At 35.7% G+C, this 25,603-nt stretch overlaps 1 protein-coding gene across 20 annotated transcripts in view; it reads right to left on the bottom strand.

Annotated features, from left to right (window-relative positions):
- The window catches only part of Ptprd (protein tyrosine phosphatase receptor type D), a 482,247-nt gene that overhangs the window by 130,315 nt on the left and 326,329 nt on the right, over positions 1-25,603 (bottom strand). For 10 of the 20 annotated variants that reach the window (XM_048348129.1, XM_048348343.1, XM_048348034.1 and 7 more), the window contains 6 exons: positions 24,974-25,091; positions 22,481-23,068; positions 21,855-21,952; positions 19,822-20,081; positions 8,742-8,832; positions 3,688-3,897 (listed from right to left, as the gene is read on the bottom strand). In XM_048348129.1, the coding sequence (XP_048204086.1) occupies positions 3,688-3,897; positions 8,742-8,832; positions 19,822-20,081; positions 21,855-21,952; positions 22,481-23,068; positions 24,974-25,091 (1,365 nt within the window). Of the gene's footprint in view, positions 1-3,687; positions 3,898-8,741; positions 8,833-19,821; positions 20,082-21,854; positions 21,956-22,480; positions 23,069-24,973; positions 25,092-25,603 lie in introns of all 20 variants that reach the window. The other 10 variants (XM_048347870.1, XM_048347955.1, XM_048348498.1 and 7 more) reach the window with 2 other exon arrangements.

The raw sequence follows: 25,603 nt of genomic DNA on the forward strand, positions 1-25,603 counted from the left end.
TAAATGTTCTATTCTTGCTCCCAAATACCCTCACAATTTCCACAACATTTAGTTTTTAAAATCCAACCACTCTCCAAAGACCCGCTAAAATACATCCTCCTTAACTGGGAAAAATCAGTCATTCCAAAAATGTACGGATAAAAATAGCATATGTAAAGATTTTACTTAGTCTTTTATATCTTTTTATGTAGTGTCCACCATACTTTACTTTGTTTTAAATTTGTATATATGCTTCATTTCCTTTAATGAACCTTTAAATTCCTGGAAGGTAAGGCTTTATACACTCTTTGTATTTATATGTGACTAGTATAATACTTTGCACTTAGTAAGCTCTCAGCAAAGCTGGGCTGAATAAAAGAAATAACTGATATTTTCCAATGGCTGATATTATAAAAATATGAATAAAAATGCTCATTTTTCAGAATTAGCATATATATGTGTTAACATTTTATACTTTCAAGATTTATTATAAAACTACAATAATCAAGACAATGGGATGTTAGTTTCAAGATGGAAATTCCAGTTAATGGAAGCAAACACAGTAAAAATAAATCCTCAAATACACATGATTTCCTTCCTTCCTTCCTCCCTCCCTCCCTCCCCCTCCCTCCCTCCCTCCCCCTCCCTCCCTTCTTTTTTTCTTTCTTTCTTTCTTTCTTTCTTTCTTTCTTTCTTTCTTTCTTTCTTTCTTTCTTTCTTTCTTTCTTTCTTTCTTTCTTTCTTTCTCTCTTTCTTTCGCCAGTCTTGGGGCTTGAACTCAGGGCCTGAGCACTGTCTCTGGCTTCTTTTTGCTCAAGACTAACACTATACCACTTGAGCCAAAGCGTCACTTCTGAATCTTTCTATATATGTGGTGCTGAGGAATCGAACCCAGGACTTCATGTATATGAGGCAAACACTCTACCATTAGGCCATATTCCCAGCCCCCAGAGATCTGATTTTCTACTAATATACCAAGTTAAGACAGTAGAGGTGAAGCCATTGTCTGTTTTTGTTAAACTTGATGATCTGTGTGCCAGTAATACACTTATTAAGTCTAAATTTAATGTTTTTAGCATCCTCTGTCTTTTAAAGCATAGTTAAGGCATACATTCTGCATTTTGTTGCAATAAGCTCAGCAAGCAGCCAGGAGAATGCATTCCACTGAGTGATTGTCTTTTAACCCTTTCTTCCCATTTTCTTTACTTGTTCAGAAAAAGAACTGACCTGACTTTCTAATATATCAATACAAGATGAGAGCTTAGTACATATATTCAATCTTTTCAGAAGGAGCAGAAAGAAAGAAAAGGAAAGGGCACATGACAGAGAGAGAGAGAGAGAGAGAGAGAGAGAGAGAGAGAGAGACAGACAGACAGACAGAGACAGAAAGACACAGGATATATACATATGGTATAGTATAAGGATTTACCCACAAAACTTGAAAAAAGTGAATTTGTATAGCTAAGAAATGTAAGTTTTTATTTTGATTTCTACTTGCCCTTATTTTGTAGATAATACTCAAATTGATGGAGTAAGCAAAAACACACTTATTGATTTGAAATTCTTTACTAAGGGGGCTTGAACTCTGGGAGAGCACTCTGCCACTTGAGCCACAGTGTCACATCTGGCTTTTCTGAGTAGTTTATTGGAGATAAGAGCCTCATGGGGTTCTGTGGCTGGGCTAGCTTTAAACCATGATCCTCAGATCTCAGCCTCCAAAGTAGTTAGGATTACAGGTGTGAGCCACTGGAACCCCAGCTGAGGTAATACTCTTAGTTAATCAAGATGGAAATCTAAACAGAATTTTTTCCAAAACACATAGATTTCTATCCATGAATTACAGAAAAAAGTCTAAATTCAAAAACAAACAAACAAAAACTCTACATTACTATAAAATTAGTAGAGTTGGATGCACCTTTTGGATCTAAAGCAAATGCAAATGAAATAATAAATACTTCATTTTGATAGCACTGTCAAGAAATATGATGGACAACAAACAATCAGGAAAAGTTTTGGTATGCATTACGTACATATTAAAAGTGCATGACAGAAAAGTAAAATAGGCTCTGTTGGGGTACGTAAAGACAATCGTGTGAGGGAGAATGGGGAGAATGAATGAGGGTAAATATGATTAAAGTGCCTTATATGCATATATGAGCAAGAAACCAGTTGAAATTGTTTTAAGGAGGAAGCAGGTAAAGGAAGAATATAGAGGGCATTTAGATTAATGGGATACACTATGTGCATATAAAAATGTCACAGTGAACCCAACCCCCCTTGTAAAACTAATGTATGTGATAAAAGTACTAAATGAAAAGACGACATATTAAAGATAAGATTCAACTATGTACCAGTGAGAATACATCTAAACACTTCAGAAGACCATGGGGAGACTTCAGAAGCCAGTCTCTGAGAAAGTACTGTCAGTCTACGTGCTCTGATGAGATTTCTCTTCTTTGCTGAATTTTATGATTTACCTCAATGTGGTAAAAGTGCTTTTTGAAATATGTCTAGAGACAGAAATATCTAAAAACAAAATTCTCTTTAAGGAATAGGATGCTTTCCAATATCCCATTTCCTTGAGTTTTTTTTAAAGTTTTCAAGTAGAGAGAACATGTTCTGTATATTAAAATTCCAGTAAAGCCTTTTCTTTGTTTCAAAATGGCATTTTGCACTCAATGGTAAATCAGGCTGCATTTGTGTTTTGATTTTACGTAAGGGAGTTCTTTCAGTCATTGGATTAGCAGCCCCACTGTCTAGACCAACAACTGATGTGGAAAAACCACTGATACCTTCTGAACATACAGGAAAGTGGCTGGCTCAACTGAACTGCCATACCTGTCAGATTTAAGTCCTGATTTTAAATGATACTATCTGGAATACATATATTAAATGTTAATACAAACTGCCACTTCAAAAATCTACCCCACTTCTCATCTACAATTTCCTCCCTCTTCTTTTCTTTAAACATTCAAAGCCATTGAAGCATAAAATGACATAAAAGCAAGATGAATTACATAAAATAGACAACTCATTATTTAAAGTTCTTTAGGAATTCTCATTTTCATTGATTTTTTTTTCTAGTTATCTTGGGCTTTTAATGATAAAGTCATTCATAAATTGCTGTAATTACAGAAGCTAATTGTACTTCCTTCTTAGACTGACTTTCCGGTGAGGCTGGCTAGAGTCACTATGTCCTACTTGGAACAAATAGGAGAATAATCATTTCTCAATATTTTCAAGTATTTGTAAATAGTCCACTAAATTACAGAATGTTAGTTCATGTTGTAATCACAACATGAAGTAATGACAATGTCTGTCCCACAATTATGTAGGATGAGAACAGTATTTTTTTGAAAATGATCATATTTAGTGATGAAAGAGGATTGTAGGCTGAGATGAATGTACCATTATATATGTTCCATTGATGAGAATAAAGATCTGGGACCTATAACTGTAGTATTTTATACACTAGAAATCTACCCGAACTCCTGTCATCAGAGGAATTATCCTATTTTAGAGTAGGGTCATGCAATATATTCAGCCAGGTTGGAAGACTAAGCAGTCTATACTTACATATAAGCTAAAGACAGCTCACAAGAAATAATTAGGATGAACGTACATATGTATCCCCAAATAACCCCACAGTGTGCTGGTGAAAATATGTAGGCATAGCATAGGAAACTGACACCGTCATAATTAACTTACAGACTCTGCATGCTCCATCACAGCTAACACGAAGAAGACATATTCTTGTCCACTTTGGAGTTGCTTGTTTGTAAATCCACCGTAATGCTTGTCATCCCCCAGGGTGAACTCAGTGGGCAGAACATCAAAGTGAGCTGCAATATATGGCTTTAATTCAACTTCTCTCCCATAACGAATGCTCCTGCGTTTCCTAGATATCTCCTTAAGCAGCTTAAAGAAAAAGTGAGAAACAGAGAAAGAAAAGTAAACAACAGCCATCCAAGTTGTTGATGTTTAAAAGGGAGAAATTAATTCAAGTCTGGGAATCACCCAGATAAAATTTGTCCACATTACACACAACATACCAACATTACTGAATTTCAGGTCACTTGATCTATCAAATCCTGTCTTACAGTTAAGGTAAGATACTGGACTGCTCTTGCCAGGCCTAGGCTATAAACATAGGGCACTTAGATTTTTATTGGTATAAGGAACATCATTTCCTACATGCACGAAACTTCAGATATGGCTATATTTGTGGGGAAGTAAGTGCCATTGACAGTATATTCGGTAATAAGTTATATGATTAAATTCTCTCAAAAATGAATGAGAATTTTTGACTTACATTATTGATTAACCATTGTTACTTATTTAACATTTCTGGCTTGATCTGGTTCCTGGATTTATCAATGGTGCGTGATTTCTCACTTTGCTATGCATTCAACTTTTCCTAGACTCTAATTCTCTAGGGAGTTTGCCTATCTTATCAAAGACATAGGCAGAGTGGATAAAAGTAAATGTCAATATTCTGAAGAAAAAAATCATTCATATATAGTTATAAACATATAGATATACAGATAATTCTTGCATTTATAAAAAATGTATAGAACTTACTTTTAGAGAATCAAACTTGACTCTTATTTGGAAATGATGGTACAAATAATGGTTGATTTCAAGATGATGTCAAAGTTATCTTTGTCTTTTCCCATTACATAGACTTTGATTGGGAAAAGCACTTATCAGTCTGGAATGCCAAGTAAGGTAAATAGCAATTTTTTTAACAGCTTCTTAGATTTTTATTTGTTTTACTATCTGGGTATAAAAGGTTGCATGTCTGAGGATAAATTGGAAAAAAAAGTCTACACTTGAGCACAAACTCTTTCTTCATTTTGATAAGCAAACATAAAATACTTATGGAAAGGTAGGCAAGCTGTTCTCTGCCCCTCCTTTTGTACATTAAAAAGCAATCCTAGATACTAAAGTAGTGCTCAAGTGGTAGAGTGCTGGCCTTGAGCAAAAAGAAGCCAGGGACAGTTCTTAGGCCCTGAATTCAAGCCCCAAGACTGGCAAAAAAAATCAGGGATAGAAATTTAGCAGTCTTTAAATTATGTTGTCAAATATGTTTATAATAGTGATGGTGACAGTGACACTAAGTGACACTTACTGAGACCTTGGTAGGTTTCAAATACTGTCCTACAATGAGTAAATATTCAGTAGCTTATTTAGGCTTCATAATAACCACAGGAAAGTGGAATGAGGAGCCCCTAAATGAGGAAACTGAGGCACGAAAGAAAGTCTTCATTAATGGTTGACTCAATGACTGAAATTATAAAAAATAACACATAGAGAGATTTTCAGTTTTATTTTTACTTAATGGTTACACCAAAACAACAAATCTAGTGTTATGTATGTTTCAGCTCAGATAATCTCAACTATTTCAACTCAGTCTCTATTCAGACATGTGCATTTTTGCCCTTTCTTTCATTAACACAAATGAATGTGCTAGTCTCTGTTCCTAGATTCTCATTACATGTTATTTATTTTAAAAAAACAACTCTGATGATAAATAGTTAAAGTAATAGTGTACTTGAAAAGCCATTACAACTGTAATTGTTGGTATGTAGTAAACAATGGTAGTCCTTTACTCAGAGGAGAAATGAAGTGCAGATGAGCTGAACAGCATTTTGAAGTTAGTTAATCAAAAACATTTACCATCAGTTGTGTATGGGGCTGTCTCCTCTTCTACTTCACTGGTCAAATCATACCTTTGATTTTATTCATATTTCATAGGTAGGCAGCTGTCATAATTCATCCAGATCACTGTCATTCCCCACAGTCCCTTTGCCTAGGGTTTAGGCTCCAAGGTATAAGCTATTTCAGTGTTTTGTTGTTCTTAACCCCAGTGCAGTCTCTCAATAGGGTCAAACCTGGAACCTGACCCTTCCCCTGAAAGTTGCTCTAATCTCTGCAGGAAGCTTTGTGTAATACAATTTAAATGGGGCAAGTGAGCTCAGATAACACCCAAATTATCCAGTATGTTAAAATTATCCAGCATGTTAAAGTTGCAATCAACCAATGACCATGTTATTTTATGACAAACCTTTGAAGTACAGTGAATCAAAAAGCTGATGATATATTACACAACCTGCCCTGGATTAAATATAACTAACATTTTGGGAGTTGTTCTGCCCCAAATTCATTTCGACTATCAATGTCTGTCCTGCCTAGTTTGACCTTGAGAAGAGTAGTTCCAGTCTATGAATTTATCATGTGGGAAGCATCCCCAGACAAAGAATAGTTTTGAGAGGAACTCTGTTGAGAAAGCCTCTTTCAATTTTTTATGGACTCTAGATGTGAGGGAGGCCTACATGTAGAAATCCCCTCAGGCCATCATTCTATTAGATGATATGGTTCCCACAATTTGAATTATAGGCATTTCTGACAACTTACTTGGTCAGATAAATTTAAGAGATGAGCATTGCTTTGTCAAACCTGGCAGTACTGAGCTATAGATAAAATTACCACAATACTTTTATTATCCACGGTAGGAAAAAAAAAATCCTCTCTTTAGGGATCAGAGACTAGATGAATAAGCATAAAGAGAGGCCACAGCCTACTTTCATTTGTTCCTCTCCACAATAGTTACAAGATGTATTGGAAGTAATCCCAGAAGATATATCAAGGGCTTTGGTTCTTTATCAGAAATAATTTTCATTTTCCAGTCAATGCGTATCTTATTTCTTCCACCATTAATTCTACAATGTGGTCTCAATTATATCAGTAAGACAAGTGGGAAACAACCCATTTTGACCCAAAATTTTTGAATTAATAAAATATTCCTTATCAAACTATTATACAGATTAATGCACCACAAAGCTTGCAGGATGATTAAAATGACCCTTTGTTAGGGGAATCAGCTGCACCGACCTGGAGAATTTAATTGCAAGAAAGTTCAATGTCATATAGCCCTCTACTTTAATCCATTAGCATCGCTGTGCATTTTGGAGGTTAAAACCTGGCTATAAAAGAGAATCACTTCCTATCACTTACTATCAAATGGCTTCGCTTCCAAGGGAAGCTTATTATTTAAAGGTATTTGATGTCATTTTGTCTTGGATCTCATTGCCCTGAAAACGTATTTTTAACAGGTAGAAATATTCATATTCTACAAGTTGCCCTTACATTTCAAATCTAATTCCACCTAAAATGACATGGCACCAATTGCAAGTTTCAGCTAAGAGCTAATTAAAGCAGTAAAGACAATCCCAGGATTAACTGATCAGTCAGTTGCAAGTTAAATCATGTCTGGTTTCAAAATCTGAATTTTCAGATGAAGGAGTAAGACTTCTTCAATACTGCAGAATAATGATTTTATTTCTTTAATATTAATAGATTAATAATGTATCTGAATTACTGGACAACATTACTGAAGTGTCATTTTATACTCCTCTAGTAATCAAGTAATCACTGAGTAATGACATCTTAGCATTGGCCTAAGTTGAACTCCCCTCACCTTCTGAACTTGACCAAATGTAACTCAGACAAGTGGACTGGCTGGTGAGGAATCACACCTGCCAAGGATGCTAATAGCACTTTTTTGTTTTTAATCAGGTCAAAGTTTTTTTGTACAGACATACTTCAAATATCAGGTATTAGTAATGTGAAGAATTATTTTCCTTGATTTATTTGCACTAGCGTGAGAAAGACATACTAGAAATAACAAGTTGTGCTGTACCACTCCTACTGTAAACAAATTCAATAAATTAAATGCCTTTATTTCCCCCAAAGGGGGCTTATGAAGTACTAAAAATAACAGTTTATTAAAATAGAAAAATATGTCCTGTATATTTGAATGTGAATTTCATACATGAATTTGCTGTGGCCCTCTGGAACCTGGCTTTGTAAAAGGAACCATTGTTCGACAACTAAATTGAAATATGTAATAGTTCAGTTTTCTTTTTCTTCATATTATGTATTAACTTTCAAATAAGACAGATGTTCTTTTTGTTAGAAGTATACATTAAAATGCACATAGAAGCCTAAGATTAAAATCATATCAATTAGTACCTTTGATAATTCCTTTACATTTTTGGCATTATTTAAAATTTAATTTTCCTTAGCAGTTAAATGTACTGTTGGAAGTGGGGGAGGAAGTGGGGGACAGAGTGCCAGTCCTGGGTTTTGAACTTAGTGCTTGAGGATTGTCCTGGAGCTTTCTTTTTTCTTTTTCTTTTTTTTTTTTTTTTACAAGGCTAGCATTCTACCATTTGAGCCACAACTCTTCTTCCAGTGTTTTGTTGGTTAGTTGGAGATAAGATTCTCACAGTCTTTTCTACCTATGTTAGCTTCAAACTAGGATCCTCAGATTTCAGCCTCCTGAGTACCGAGGGTTATAGGCATGAGCCACAGGTGCTCATCTTAAAGTACTTCTGATTATATAAATCCCAGAGAATACAGAATAAGGCAAATATTTGCTAATAGTTAGAATTCCTGTTAACATTCTATTATGCCTCTCACAATTCTACAACATCCTTTACAAAGAAAAGAGGGAAAATATTAAGGCCAACAAAGATTACTCAGGTTGTAAACTTTATTGTAGCTACATGTCTTTAAGTAAAAGCCAAAAAGGATCTTTGTTGGAATTCCTATAGTAGGCCCATAGCACCACTGAGCCATTCAACTACTCAGATATGTACAAGCCAGCACTTGGATTGGACGCTGATAGGCATTCAGATGGAGAAAATAGTTAATAAACCAAACAACTAATGAAAGACCCAGCCAACAAAGACAGTTACCTCATCTAATTCCATTTCATCAGGACTCTCCCATGGCTTGATAAATTTCCCACGAGATTTCTTCAAAGGCACAATTATTATGTAGTAACCTCTGCACAGGAATAGATACATACAAATAAGGTTAGTTCAGAGGGGAGACAAAATGGATATGGCCTTAAATCTTTTACAGACCAGTGAGGGGGACTGTAGGCAAATTATAGATATGGAGTGACTTGTCCATTTCTTACATCAATGACAAATAACCACCTGTTTGTTCAATTTTAGAAACAACATGTGCCAACATTTCTGTGTGACTTCAATGATCTCATATGGTAATTTCACCATGGTTGGCTGCTCTTTATGAGGTATCATAAACAGAACAGGCACAGTTTGTTAGAATCCTGGTGCTGGATGCATACAAGGCCAGGATATTGAAATCTACCACCACAAGCTGCTGTGATATTCACTTAAAAGAGAGTTTCTAAAAGGGGAATATATAAAACAATTTCTCTTAGCTCCAATAACCATGAATTATTTATTCATAAAATCCAAAATAATTTTATTTATATTTAAAAAACATAAAAATCACTCCTACATTCAGAAAAGTTAAATATGTAAAAACTCCTTCTTTTTAACGTACAAAATTACAAAGCTTAAGGCAGTAATGCAGAGATTTTAATATGATTTCTACCTGATGTCTTCAAGAATCACTATAGTCTCTACAGGAAGCAACAAATATGAGTCCTTACCCTAGTCTACTAAAGTATAAGTGCGGTATAAAGCCATTATTTTAATTTTTTCTTATAATTTCTTAATAGTGTGTGGCTACCACTCACAGCAGTCTCTGATGTTAATTATGTAAGGCTCTTAAACATTTAGATAATTACTATTAACATGTTAAGCTCTTCCTCATCCTCAGGAGTTATAAAAAATGTCTAATCTTATTTTTGCCTACTATAGGATAGTCATTCAAGGACAACTGAAGGCTATTAAGTCTGTAAGATCAGGTCACAGACAAAACAACTAAGAGCAATTAAATAGCTACCCAACTCGAAATATATCATGTCCAAAAGAGAAATAGTAAGTAAAATAGTCCGAATTTTATAATAATGAGCACATATTGAAATGGTAACATTCTGAACATATTGGGTTAAATAAAACATTATCTGAATTAATTTCACCTGTTTGTTTCTTGCTTTTCTACTGTAACTACTAGAAAATTTAACATTTCCATTTGTGCCTCACTATATTTTGGGGGTCGTGCTTTTCTAGAACACATGAAAATAGGCTTTGTCCAGAATTTGGGTTTTACTATGGATGTGCTGAAAGATTATCAGGCTACTAAGATCCTTCAATCTCAGTTTTGTATTATGAAAAGTGAGTGTCAATATTCAGCAGTTACTTGGAAGAAAAAATTTAAAGTGCGTCCACAAAGTGCTTTGCAAGTGTGTGTAGCACAGTGTTTAACACCTAAAGACTGTGCTTTAGGCTGGTTAGACTGACCATCATAGCAGTAGAGATACCATTGAGCTATCTCTTTTATTAGGATGGATGAAATTCTATGAGATGCAGGTAAAAGAACTTTTTTAGCTCCCCACCCTAATTGGGAATTCAAGACATACTAGACAATTACACCATGGTGTTCTGAGCAACTAATCAACAAATGTTCAGAATCTTTTCTCCTCTCCATTCATTTTCTTTACTACAAAAATAATTATGATGATCAAGGAGGGTGAGGAGAAGAAAGATGTGGAGTGTGTGAGAAAGGCCAATATCTTTTATTTTATGATGCACAGTAAGCTGCCTCCCCTTCCCATTCTCCTACCACCTGAAAGATTTGCCAAACAAGTCCATCATGTTAAATGAGCATGGAGAAGAATGACAGACTGCAACTGAGCGTACAAAATAACACTGCAGATGTACTTGATAAACACACTTGTCAAGGAGCCTCTTGTTTTTCATACCTACTGCACAAAGTCAGCAAAGCTTCTCTTCTCTTAAGTAATGATACCTCCCATTACCAGAGACTTCTCATTGTCCTCCTGCAGACTCTTATAAATCAACATTGAGCTGATGAACTCTATTAATTTTTCTCTGTTTTCATACATTCCATTGCCATTCTTGTATATGAAAAAATAATCCATTCTTTCTCCTACAGCACTCCACAGCTATTCATTTTACTTGTGGATGGGATAAGAATTTGAACAGGCACCTCTGCAGAAATTAATAATCAGTGTGATATATAAACTTTTCATCTTAGTGATTGCTAGAACATTTTTCTAGGACATTTATAGTGGAACTTGCTTCAAAGCAGTTCTTATACATTGAAAGGCAAGGGGACATTGGCAATCTGGAATTCTGCACTGCAGAAAACCATGCCTATGTCTAAGTCCACATAACTCTACCTATGCAACCTAGGCTTTGTAATCTCTCACCTTCGCCTCATCTGCAATCTAACTTATCCCTAAGGATACAGCTCCACTTGCAACCTTCTCGTGAAGCACCTCCTGTCTGCCCAAGAACCTCAGAATCAATGCCTGAAGTTTATTGACTGAATTTCTTCTTGCAGGCATTCCCCTCACCCTATGAAAACAAAACAACTGCCCTTGCTATAAAACAAAACAAGTGCCCTGTGTTTTGAAGTTCATACACATCATCTTCATAATACTCATCTATGTTGGGTTATTCCATATATGAACCTCTGGAGGATCTCCTTTCTCTTATGGAAAATACTGTGTGTGTGTGTGTGTGTGTGTGTGTGTGTGTGTGTGTGTGTGTGTGATATTTTCAAATTATCCTTGAGTTTTTTATAATGACTTTTTCAGTTTATAAGGACTTCTTCAGTTTTTTTATAGTGACTTTTTCAAATATTCTCCTGTAGAGTAAAAACCTTAAACATCCATATCTTTGCCCAAAAGGATGCTGTTGTGGCTTACTTTTAGAGAAAATACACATAGAAAAAATTTCTCTCATCATCTGACAACCCAGCTATAAGCCTATTTACACTTGCATATTAACTCTGATCTTAGCTTTTGATAAAGAGTGCTGTTTATGAGGTAGCTATTTCTTACACTGGTTCCGATATGTTGTCTAGTAAACTTACTAGTAAGTTTCCTTTTGTCTTTTCCTTTTGTCTTTCTTCTTTCTGGATCCTACCCATTAGCTTTCTACATCTTAGCCCTGAGAGTCCCAGGCCCTGGATTTAAGCCACAGAACTGAGACCTAACAAACAAAACAACAGCAACAAAAAGAAGCCACACCCTCCTAGAGTCAGGACCTCTTCCCTACTACCCTTTACTGCCAGAAATCTCTAAGGAGCTATGTGTTCTCGCCTGTATCCATTTCCCTTCCTTTCACTCACATGCCAGTAGACCCTTGCTATATCTCAGGCCTCCTGGGTGCATCTCACTGCAATCAGCAGAGATTTCCCAGACTTAACTTATATCACAAAGAAGGAGAAGTTGTGATCCTTTCTTTACTGTGTCCCTTCGCCAAATTCAGCCAAGTTAGTAAGACCTTCTATGAAATATTCACAGCCAATCATTCCTGTTTTCTTTACACCCTTGTACAAATAACTGCATTTTCTTAATAGAATTCATTACTACCAACTACCCTGAATTAAATGATACAGTTTCTCAAAGTACTGATCCAGGACTTTTCTTTTTCCCCACCTAGGAGCTTTCACTCCAACTTTTGGTATATATTATTAGAAACTGGTTTACAGAGTCGTATCTTCAGCCTAAATCTCTCTTTTGATTCCCAAGGGCTCCAAATTTATGTCTCCATTTCTGTGTCACCATGTACTACACCTCATGAAATATACATATAGTCTTTCAAAATAAATTGTGCTTTAATATTACACCATTTCTTAGAGCACACAGAGCCAGATTCAGAGACATATAGGCCAGGATCCTAGGTACTATCACTACCAATCTTCTTTTACCCCCTTCCTCCCTCATATCTAGTCTGTTCCCAAGTGCTAATTTCCAAAACCTATTGCAAGCATGGTCACTTGTGTCTTGTCTATCTCAGAGCCATTCCCCAGGCCTCATTCAATTTCTTCATGTCTGGACAATAGTCTCCTAACTCTCTCTCTCCAATGTCTACAGCTTTTTCTTGTCTAGTTTCTGAAATTTTTACTTCACAATAGAAAATTGATTGTGCCATTTCTACTTGTTAAGACATTTCAATGGAGCCTCATTTCTCTTAGGATAAAGACCAAGAGGTATTACAAGACCCAGCAGGAACTTTCTAAATCCATCTGACCACACAAACTATGTCCTGATTGGCATTCAGTGTCTTCAATGGATCTCAGCCTACTCTGTTATCACATCCTTCATCATTTTATCTCACTGACTTGCACTTTCATTCACACCCAGTGGGTTAACGTTTCTCTATCCTTTAATATTAATTTACATATTAGATTCTAAGATTAAACTTCTCCTGCTTTTCTGATTAGATAAATTTCCCTTATTGTATGGTTTCAAGAAGTAAATTTTAGCCTATAATATTATTATATCACTTAATGTATGTATGATTATTTAGAAAGATAATACTAAGGCATTATGTGTATATACATTATGTATATGTATATTAGAGAGAGAGAGAGAAAAGAGAGAACAAGAGCTAGCCATCTCTCTCAAAATTTGCTTCATTTGCCATTTTGCCACTGAGCTATTTTGTTTTGAACAGCAGAAGTGGGTTGGATGGGTATCTCCAGGGACTTGTGTTTGATTTTACTAAAACTCTCAGTCTCATCAAACTATGTCTGTTTTCTCCAAAGTAGCAATGTCATTGCCCAAATAGAGTTTATAAAACACATACTCCTTACTATAATTTCTTTTCCCTTTACCAGTTAACTTGTGAAACTCATTCTAATCTCACAGGACATGGAAGTGATTCAGATAAGAGCAGAGAATTGTGGAGTTAATATATGCCCAACAAATTCATATCAAACAAATCATATGAACTGAAAGAACCTATCGGAAATTAAAAATAATTAAATTGCTCTTGATACTTGGTTTACATACAGGTAATGTTAATCTCCACACTTTTCCTTATTTGTGTGTTTGAAGTTTGAATAACTTTTTTCAGCATGTACTTTAACTATGAAATTAACAGGAAAATAAACATTTTTCAGAATCAATCTATCTGGAAAACCTGTGACTACTTATAAAGTAAGCAGAGTTTTCCCAGTATATTAGATTTAATTAGGTAAGTTAAATCTAACCTTCAGAATTTTAATTATATTAAGTAAAGTTTTACTAATTTCATTTAATACTCTATCATCATGGGGCCTAGATTCATATAATTATATGAGAATGCAAGCTCTGGTCTTTGTAGCAGTCCCAGTTCAAATTCAACTAGGCTTTGTGTATTAGCAGTCTGTCTTAGCATTCTCATACTCATTATTTAGCTAGGAGGGCAATAATGAATGTCAATTCTTGCATAATTTTTGATATTTTTTTTTGCTACGGTCATCTGGGTATTTATTATTTAAGTTAAATTAATTCATGATAAAAAATGATAGAAGGTTGAATGATCATTCCTGTTTCTATGTTTAAATCAAGTCTTTGAATCTTTTTTGTTGTGAGGCAAGTTCCTTAGTTGCTTTATGCCTCATTTTCCTCATTTATAAAAAGACAGGAAAATAATATTGACTATTGTAACACCTTCCATGTAACTCTCCTCAAACTTGTCATACCAGCCTATTTCTTCATGACTCATCCCATCCATTTTCATGCTCTGGGCCATGAATATGGGTCTAGACATTACATGCTAATACCAGCAAAGCCTTGTTATCCCTACTTCCTGGAAGTTTGTAGTTGGTTTCTAAGTTTCCTAAAAAAAATTGTCTTGGATCAACTGATAAATCTATGGCCACAGAAGCAGAGTTGTAGTTGAGAATGTAGGATCTGAAGCCAGAAAGCTTAGATTCAGATCTTTCTCCCATGTTTTCGATGTTCTATGCAGAGTTAGTTCAACTTTCAACTTCCTTAGCAATGAGATGAGAAAGACTGTGATGTGCAAATGACATCAGTAGTATGTGAGCACTATTGCCTAATCCCAGAATTAACTGGTACTAATGCCAAGTACATGACTGGGGCCAAGGATTTTTTGCCATCTTTGTATCTCACCCCACTCACCTGTGGATGGGAAGAAGCCTTGCCTACCTCATAAGTTTTATCCTAAGGCTTACAGCAAAGCCTTCTGTTATCTTCACTCAGTTGTCAGGTACTATATAAACTAAAGATTTCCCTATCCAAACTGACTAAGGTGATGAATATCCCTCACTAAACTGTGAACTGTGCTAACAAAATTTTTCTGAAGCCATACTTTAAACCATACTTCCACATATACCTTTTAACAACAGAGAAAAAGTAGATTGCTTAAAAGCCAAATGAGTACAAGAAAATTTTGAATTTCATAATGTTTTCTTCATTTCCATTTTTCCTAAGAAGAACATGGTTATAAAATTAATTTATATTTGATGCTCTCTGCCTGCTCTTTCTCCAATTATAACTGGTTTAACTTTTTTTAAAACTTTTTTTTCTTTTGGTAACCACCTGGAGTAAGTCTGTTGGATAAAGTTTCAGAGGTTCACTCTGTCATTAGCACTCACCTCTGAAGAATGGTGGTAATGCTATACTTTTTAATGAACCTTCTGGCCCCTAAATCTATTTTAAAAATTAAGTTGAAACACTAAAATTGCTTGGTGACACAATGTATTTTAAGGTACTTTCAGAGGAAATGTAGCCACTAGGAAAAGCTCCTCTGCTTCTATACACAAGACAGTATAAAGATCCAGCAATGATGAAGAGAGGAACAAGGAGCTATGTCTTCAATAAATGTGTAAGAAACTGTTTTCTTTGTCTCTGTTGAGGTACCAAAGCTAGGAATTAAGACCTCACAATTAACTTGGCTAGAAATGAAAAAAGCATGGCTTCAGTTGATAAACAAAATTCCATTATTCTAGAAAATTAACAGGAACAAATAGGAAATGCTTTATTTTCCAGATAGTTTGAATACAATTAAGAAAAGTTACTTATCCACAGGAATAGAATAAGTTCCATTTACTTCCTTCCTTCTCCCACAGAATATTGAACAAAAAGCTATGTACTCACTACCTTACATATGTAACTGTAACCCCTCTGTGTATCACCTTGACAATAAAATTAAATTAAAAAAGTAAAATAACAAAAGGCTATAGCCTTTTCAATTTTTTAAGTTTGCCACCTACTACAAATGATATAACTTGGCACAAATGTTTCTCATAATGCTTGACTATCTCACATATGTCAGCCTTGGAGAGGAATGAAAATTTCGTACTACTATTTTTTTCAGAAGAAAAATACACTGCCACTATTTATTAATTATGATAAGTACATCTTTATATTAATATAAATTCATATTACTATTAATTTATCAGTTTTCAATAAGAGTTCTTTTTCTTTATCCTTCCTTCCTTCTTTCCTTCCTTCCTTCCTTAGTACCAGAGTTTTAACTCAGGACCTTGTGCTTTATGGGCTTTCTTGTTTATGGCTGCTACCCTACCACTTAAGCCACACATTCTGCCTGAATTTTTGCTGGTTATTTTGGAGATGGAGTATCGAAAATGATTTTTTTTCCCTAAACTGGCTTCAAAACCCATTTTTTCCTGATAGCTGTCTCTGAGTAGCTAGAAATATATGCATGAAACATCAGTACTCAGCTCAGAATTTTTTTTTTCAGTTTGCTATGATTTCTGTTGCTTTGTGCATTCAAGGATTTACATAGTGTCTTCTTTTTGTTACCAAAGTTTTACCTACTTGTTCAGATTCACATTTCAAGTATATTTGGAAAAAGTATATGAATAAAAATATAAGTTGAAAAAGTAAAGTACAATCTTCAAAGATAGAATATATCCTCCAATACTTTTTCAATTCATTTCGAATTGGAATATGAAACTAAAATTTACCACCAACAGAGCAATTGTCAGTAAGGTCTAACCCACTTTACCAAGAAGCTATTTTAATCATTTGCCTCTTAGATCATCATTTATATATATTAAGGAAAGTAATAAACATTATATTAACTAGTCGTGCTACTGTATATCCTGTACTCCTTTCATCTTCCCAGTCCTTTGCTTTTTGAAAAGGCATGCTTTTAATTTTTTTAAATAGCAATGGGTTGGACTTATAATGTGTATATTTTCTTTGTTCTTTCATAACTTTTTCATCTTTCCCCAAACTTTCTCATCCTTCAAGATTCAACTTAGAAATTAGCACTTTTACAAATGCTTCCCTTCACATCCAGGTGGGACTCAAAGTCAACTTATGATTCCATGTACCTGGCATTATATAATCTATTTGTGCAATTGTATTCATATCACCTATTTTCTGTTTCCCATGTCAATCATTTTTCTCCTCTCAGATAGAGGGCTAAAAATACTGTCTGCAATATATGTGTGTGGTGTTAGTAGTGGTGGTGGTGGTGGTGGTGTGTGTGTTGTTTTTTGTCTAATAGTTGAAAAGTGTGTACAGATCAGTAAGCCACATACAAGAACAAGCACCAGATTCTCCCTTGATTCTGCTGTGTTCTTTCTCTGAAGAGTCTTCTCCTTCCCACTCCCAGGGCCCAGAAATTTGTCATTTTTTGACTTAACTTCACAGTGTTATATAGTTTTTTTTCAAAAAGCTAAAACATGGTTTAAATATTTCCACCATCAATAAGTGATAGATGTTTTGAGGATATTTATATATCTAACCTGATTTAAATAATATACAATGCAGGAATACATCAAACCATCAACCCAAACATGTAGAATTTTATACCTCAGCTACCTTCCATTTCTCCAGAATTACTAATGTGAGACAATAGTGGATTAGGAGAGCCCAGTCTATGAATGGGCTCTTAACTTGTGTGTCACAGGTCTAAGTTGCCACATGTCTGTTTTCTTGACCAAATTTCCAAACAAATTGCTCTATGCATGAGCAATGAAAAAGATACACTCTTTCACTGGGTCCCCGAAACACTGCCTGACACTGAGACAGTTCACTGAAAAAAATACCTGATAACATCTATGGTTTACATGATAGGTAAACACTTAGGACAAAACAAGTCAAGACCTATACATTAAATGTCTACTTTTTATCTATCAATTATACTTCAATAAAATGGACTAAACAAATCATGTGAATGTTTTACCTCTTAGTACCAAGAAAATCTCAAAATAAAGGGATAAATATAGTTACTTGTATATTACGTTTTGTTAGGATAGAAAGTTTACTAATAGGTATTCCATTCTCATTTTCAGTTCTCTGACAGAGAAACAAAAGCTGTCAACAATGAAAATGTTATATCAGTGAGTTTATTTTAGTAGTCATGTTTTTGAAATTCTGTTACTGGGTTGAAATCAACTACCATTTTTAATCAAATAGATATTAATTGAAAGTTTTTCCAGAAAAGATTGATTCTGGCTGAGTGTATAGTGGTTAGACTTATTACTGACTCCTAAATTGTTCTCCATTTACCTTTATAATTTATGAGTTTACTTTGTAATCCTTAATTTTCCCTTTCATCTCCTATTTGTTGCAGGAGATATGGTGTTTCTTTTCAATTTTTGGTAGTAACTGATATTTTGATTAAGCACCTTATGTTTGTCAGTTTGGTACCATACTAGTGAATCATACCTCCAGCCCGATTTTTCACATTTTTTTTCCTGGATAGGGTCTTTCTTACCACCTTGGCATGAGCTTCCACCCTAATTGACTTACTTTTATGCTTCCGGTTATTGCTAAAATTACAGCTGTATGCCACCATCTCTTGAATACTTCTGCTACCTATGTTTACTAGCACTGCCTTAATTTAATACCTTTTTATTTTTCAAAACTCAACAGTCAACAGCTTTTGTTTCTCCAAAAACTTTTTTCACCATTCACTCTACATTTGTTCCTAAAATAGAGAATATGAAACTTTGGTATTATACAAATGGTAGTATGCTACTTTCTTGCATTAAGATATTTAATGGATCTCTGCTGTCTAGAGAACATATTTCTAAACTCAGAGCAAGGTGTGACCCTAGTCTGACCCTGATCTTCCTCTCATCTTTCCCAGGCACTCAGGGATGCAAACTAATGGCACCACTTGCTGGTATTACTAAAAAACTTTTTTTTCTTTGCCAGTCCTGGGCCTTGGACTCAGGGCCTGAACACTGTCCCTGGCTTCTTTTTAGCTCAAGGCTAGCACTCTGCCACTTGTGTCACAGCGCCACTTCTGGCCATTTTCTGTCTATGTGGTGCTGGGGAATAGAACCCAGGGCTTCAAGTATAAGAGGCAAGCGCTCTTGCCACTAGGCCATATCCCCAGCCCACTAAAGAACTTTTGCATAGACACTTCCCTTTGCATATAACCTGCTTGCTCTTGTTTTTGTATGCTTCCTATTTGTCCTTTAAAATTAGATCTGAAATTACTTGGCCTTATCCCACCCTGGGCTGGCTTTAGTTAAGAAAAATCATAACTCTACCATTGACATCTCTTGTATTTGTCTACTTCTTGATATCACCAGTGCTGTGTTAAGTTCTATGAGGGCAGAAACCACATGTGGTTTTATTCAGTCTACTACATTGCTCATCCTTACTACATTTCTGCCAAAAAAAAAAAATCTATTGGTTGTATAATGAACTAAGCACACCTATTATATATTGTTTTGGATTATGTCATTTTACAAAGTTTCTTTTAATCCTGCAATACTTTGTAAGACTTCCTTATAACTATAATAATAATTTGCCAAACATGAATTGACTATACTTCTTTTATACACTATGCCATAAACAGCTTTCCAGTAGGGAACATACTCTATTTGCCTGTCTCCCTCTGAGTTATAAGAATTTGCTCTTGTAATCAATAAAAGACCTTCATATTAAATTAATGAAAGGTTGCATCTAATTAACACCGGAACACCATGCAATAGCTCTCAGGCAGTGAGGATGTGAGCCTATGCAGATTAATCTTTCACTTTCTTCTCAGCAGGATATTCTTTTTAACCACTGTAACAGTGATATGTAACTATCTTTTTATCCACAGGTTCATTCCTTCATTCTTCACTTTTCAATCAACTTACTTTATGTTTTCATTTGCAGGAACTTCAGGAAGTTGCACAGTAATCATTCCATCCAAGTTGGTCTTCCCAATAAAGGCAGGCTTGGTACGCAGAACATCTGGTGCCGTCTTGGCAGTTACCCTGTGCTGCAGACCACCAGCACTGTTTCCACGATTTGTTAGCACAAAGGAATAGGACTTCTCAGGCTTCAGGTTGACAATTAACTTCTGTGTGGCTCGGCCATCCACTTCTTCTACCATTTTCCCATCATCATAAAGAATCTATATGCACACATCGAGTGAGTTTGGTTATCAGAGAGAGAGAAAAAAGGATGTTTTTGGAAATCAAGGTTCACTTAATTCTTGGATACGTATGCCAGTCCAATTGTAATTTGTAGCAATTCCTCAGCCCCGAAGTATTCATAATGGTTTCAATTTTCCTGTCAGTTTTACTGTTGTGATATAATGTTTCTATCAAAAACATGACACAAAGAAATGTGCAATCATATTTCTCTATTTTTGACCTGCTAGTTCAATGTGATATTAATGGAATGTGTATAGAAATGCTCTAAAATTTCAACATATTATGCACATTGTTCCCCACCCCTAAATATTTCAATACTGTTCTGAACATATTTTCACTTTCCAAAATCTCTTTCTACTTCTGATTTCACGAATATATATTTCTTGTTTTCAGTGGTAAGGCAGAGTTTAGAAAATGTCAAGAATTTAAACTGAGAAACAAACTTGAAAACACTTCAAATATTACATTATAAATAAGTAAAACTTATGTAAATTTAATTCTCTAGTGGAAAACAAAATCTTAGTTAGATATTAAAAGTTCAAAGTATAGGTGCTCTATAAGTAATGCCAATATTAGGTTTAAGCTCCTACTCCAAAACAGTCCAAAATATTATAAATCAGGATACAGTAAAGCCACCAGCCCAATCATGTTTAGTACAGTACTATTCTCCATAGCCAAGTTATGGAATTATCCCAGATGCCTCTCAGTGGATGAATGGATCAAGTATCCATGTATTTCCTTATATGTAGAAGCTACATTTAGCTTCTAAACTCATAAGTAAATATGTTAACTATGTTGGGTGTTATGCAGGTGTATATAAATATCTTAGCAGAAATATGGTAGATTCAAGGGAGAACTCAAATAGGGTAATTCCTTAAAAAACAAACAACTAAAAAAACCAACAAGTTCAACAAAATAAAACACCAGGAAGCCAGGAGACTGGTACTTGAAAGGGGAGGAGATGCATTAAGGGGTTGATGAATGAAAAGAAGCAGAGGAAAAAGCAGTCAAGAATCCAATGTATGTCCTACCAAATTAAAAATACTGAAGGAAAGGATGGGTAGGGAGGGATGGGTAAGAATGTCGAAAGGGATGACATGGATCAAGATATAATGTATTCATAAGCTGCTCTGTTAACTGCCAAATCCTTTGTGCAACTACTTAAAGATAATAATTAAAAATAATAATAAATCAAAAACAATCATTCCTTCTCCACTTATTATTCTTTTTGACAGTACTGGGGATTGGAATACATGGGATTGACACTTGCTAGACTGACAGTCTACTACTGGAGCCATATCCCTACCCCTTTTTTGCTTATTTTATGAAGATATCTCATACTTTTTAGCTATCTTGGACAGTGATCCTCTAATCTCTATTTGTCAAATAGGTAGGATGATAAGTGTGAACTACTTTACCTGACCTTCCTTCTTAACAGTAGCAAAGCCATGCTGCCCAAGCACCAAACTCAATCTCTTTGGAAAGTCACAATTGAGATTAGCAGGTACAAGTGTCCAAAGAAAGTCTGGGGATGTTCCTAGGAATGGAATCCAGGGCCTGATACACGCCAAGCAAGTGCTCTATCACTGAGTCACATCCTCACTCAGCCCCAGTGGCCAGCTGACAATCCATGTACGTATGCATGTACTTGTTACAAGTGTGTATAACTGCATGCTTCATAACTGGCACCCTCACGAACTGCCCATTCCTCTTTTACTGATAAAATGTTTACAAATTCGAGAACAACTTACTTTGAAAGGCATGGCAGAATTATAATTCTCTGGAATCTCCCAAGACAGCAGCACAGAAGTCTTCATTACTGCTTTGACATGAAAATTTTTTGCAAACACTGCTGGAAAAGGAAAAACAGTGTATTTAAACTATTCCTAAGAACATAGAACCTGTCTTTTCCACCATGTTTCATGGAGCTTACTCTAGATGGTGCCTACTTCACCAGAGAAAGAGAGTGGAGAGAGAGAGAGAGAGAGAGAGAGAGAGAGAGAGAGAGAGAGAGAGAGAGAGAGAGAGAGAGAGAGAGAGAGAGAAGTGGCTTTCCAACCTAGTCACAGTTCTCATTTTAACATCCAGTCTCATAAAGCTCTCTCCTGTCCCTATAACTCAGTCACCTCTATTGTTATTTCCTTACCTGCGGACACTGGGGATCTGTCAGCCAGACTTGCTTGACCTTCTATAACTGAAATCTAAGGTGTCCAAAATATAGTAAGGTTTCCATACTTTACCTGTTGTTTTTGTTTTTTTTTTTTGCTGAAAACTATTAATATGAATGGGCCGATCAGTTATTTATAGCTTCAAAATATTGATTTCCATAGACTGATATTCCTTTAAGGGAGAAAGGCCATAAGCAGACAAATCCTACCTTGATCCACAGGCAGTGTCCTGAACTGGACACTGGGACTATATGGCCCGGGCCCTTTGCTCGTGTGAGCACGTACTTTTACATCATATGTGGTATCGGATTTTAAGCCAGTGAGTGTCATAGAAGTGTCAGCTGGAACAAGAAGTTGCTCCATTGGGAGAAGGGGGATGTTGATATCCCTATACAGAAGAGTATACTTGGTGATAATGCCATTTCTCTCTGCCAGGACAGGTGGCTGCCAAGATAACTGGACGGAGGTTGAAGTGGTGCCTTCTGAGTGGAGATTTTGAGGGAATCCAGTTGGTATTTCTTCTGGAACAGTGATTTCTTTCACCATCTCCTCCCCAAAGCCCACTTTATTTCTGGCTGAGAGCCTAAAGACATAAGACGCTCCCTTATGGATGTCTGTGGCTGTAAAGTGATCTTCCTTTTCGGAGAACTCAAGAGTGGTGAGTGGCTCCATGTCTTTGCGGCCAAACTTTAGACGGTAGCCCTGAAGGGGCCCAAAGGTGTCCACAGGGGGGTGCCACTGAATGAGCGCAGTGTTCATCTGAGTGTGGTTAATGACAAGCCGGGGTTTTCCTGGAACTGGAGCACAAAGGACAGAATGGTGAGAGCAACCAGAAGAGATGCACACATTTCAGTCACTGCCAAATGAGAACTCACTCTACTCCTATTCCCATATTAGTATTTTCCAAAGAAAACAATGCTTGGCTTACATACAATTGTGCAAATATCACCTTCCTCTCACTTTATTGTTGGTGGCTGGGATACCAGAATTTGATAATGGACTGAAACGAGATGTTATAATTGAGGTAGCAATTGGAAAGGTCCAAAATTTTTATTCTTTGTGCACAAGCAGACATATGAACCATTCAAACGAGGTGTAGATGATAATTACAATGATTATTTGTTATGTGCATTAATACCATGCACTACAAAGAGAACACTAATATTGTATGCCATTTGATTTAAATTCCTCACCCTCAGATGGTGCTCTAATTAGTTATTATCATTTCCACTTCTCTAACAGGAAAATGAGGCATAGAGAGGTAGAAAACTGTTCAAGATCAATTGCACAACAAATAAGAAATCTGTTATGCCAATTTTGTTAGGCCAATTCTGTGTGAATCCATGGCCCAAACAATAATACTATGTAATATAAAAGTTCAAAAAGAAAACAGCTGAGAAAACAATGTTGCCTTGAATTTCTATGGACCTAATTTGCACTTTTTTCTAACTTTACCTTCCATCCATATTATATTTACAAAGATCTTCATCTATTAAATGTAAATTACATCAAAACAATCTTATAATGCAGTTAAATTTATTAAAAGAAGGGCATTTAAAATGTTTTATTCCGCTAATATTAATTATTAGTAATTAAAATATTAAGCATTTCATGATTGGGAGTAACTTTTCTCTATGTATAGAAATTATTGATTTTATAAAATAGTATAGAAATTTAAGAGCCCTAATGTTCTGCTTGTAGAATTTGAGATTGGAGTATGAGTTCAGATCATTTTCTAGAAATCAAAATCACCTCTGTTCTACTATCTCCTGTTATTCCAGGAGTAAGGACAGAAGAAATGGTAGGATGGAAAGAGGAAGAAAGGAGGGAGAGAATATGACAGGGAGAAAGAAGGCAGGAAGGATGGAAGAAAGGAAGGAAAGGAAGGAGGCAGGGAAGGAGGGAGGGAAAGGAGGAAGGAAAGAAGAAAGGAAGGAAAGAAAGGAACAAAAAACACCCACAAGACTATCTTGACTGAGATTTGCCATCTGTAATCTGGCTCTTTATGGCAGTTCCAGGTGGCAGGATGTGAGCGCGGCAAATCTTATGACATTTAGACAAATTTGGCAGTGAGCATAGCACCCAGGAGGGTACTCAGCATCACAGCTGTTCATTGCTTCATGCCTTTACAGAGAGGTGTATTCCCAAAAAGTGCTATCAGAAGCAATTCACGAGGAGTAAATCAAATCATATCTTAAGTGTTCCATAGGAGCTTGCTGTAGGAAAGATTGCAAGAAAATCCTTTGGTAATTATCTCTTAATTTATCACTCTGCAGTGCTAGATCTTCCTTCATGCTGGGTTTTCCTAAGGTGGCTACACAACTTCCCTTTAAAGAGCATTGAATAGGCTTTGTTCTTCAGAAAGGAACGATTTTATATAATTTGGCCTTATTGATACTCTTTTTTTTTTCCTTTCATCTTTTTATTTCGGGTATAATTTGGCTTCTTTAGAAGGCAAAAACGGTGCCTGATACACAGGTATACAAAAATGTCTGTTGAATAAAATAATTTGTACAAGTATATACTTGCATTAATTCTTTCCTGAGTTCTCTTTTACACTTGAACTAAAAATAAAATCAATGAAAACTGAACACAGTCAATTCCCTCCATTTTATCATAATAAAAGAATGACAGAATCCCCCTGCACCTCTCCAAAAGTGAGTTCTAATGCTCAAAGCAGAAATGAGCACAGATACAATTACCTGCCCCAGTGGTGGACACCAGTTTGGGCTTGCTTCGAGCCCCATCTCCTTTGGTAGTATAGGCTGTGACAGTGAGAGAGTATGAAGTTTCAGGTTGTAGTCCAGAAATGATCATGTCCTGAAATGACACAATAGAATAACAAGTCTTCAATATATGCCACAACAAAAACACCCTGGTGGACAAATGAAGCCTTCCAGCTTCATTTTGTGCATGCCTGAACATTCCTTGCAGCCATGCCAAGCACTGGAAGTTTCAAGCCCTGGAGCTCATGCCATGCGTACCTGTGTTTAGGTTAACATTGAAGTTGGATCTTCATGCATTCTAAGAAGCAGATTTAGCCTTTAGAAAAAACAAGCTGGGGCCAGATCGAATGAATTTAAATGCATTTCTCATGAATTTACATCTGCCTCTCTCCCTAACTTCGTATTTCAGGGAAAGTCGATCTGAAAGTTGGATTACTACCATAGACAGTGGTAATAAAGGTGAATTTTTATCAGGTAAACTCTTAGAACTGTGTCAGACTCTAGTGAAAATTACAAAAGTTAGTTCCCATTTCGTGTCAATATTCCTTCTCAATATGTCTACTGCAGTCCAGCCCACAGACTGGTGATCAGACGTCCACTAATAAT

Source organism: Perognathus longimembris, chromosome 1, assembly GCF_023159225.1.
Source record: "Perognathus longimembris pacificus isolate PPM17 chromosome 1, ASM2315922v1, whole genome shotgun sequence".
Taxonomy (NCBI): domain Eukaryota; kingdom Metazoa; phylum Chordata; class Mammalia; order Rodentia; family Heteromyidae; genus Perognathus; species Perognathus longimembris.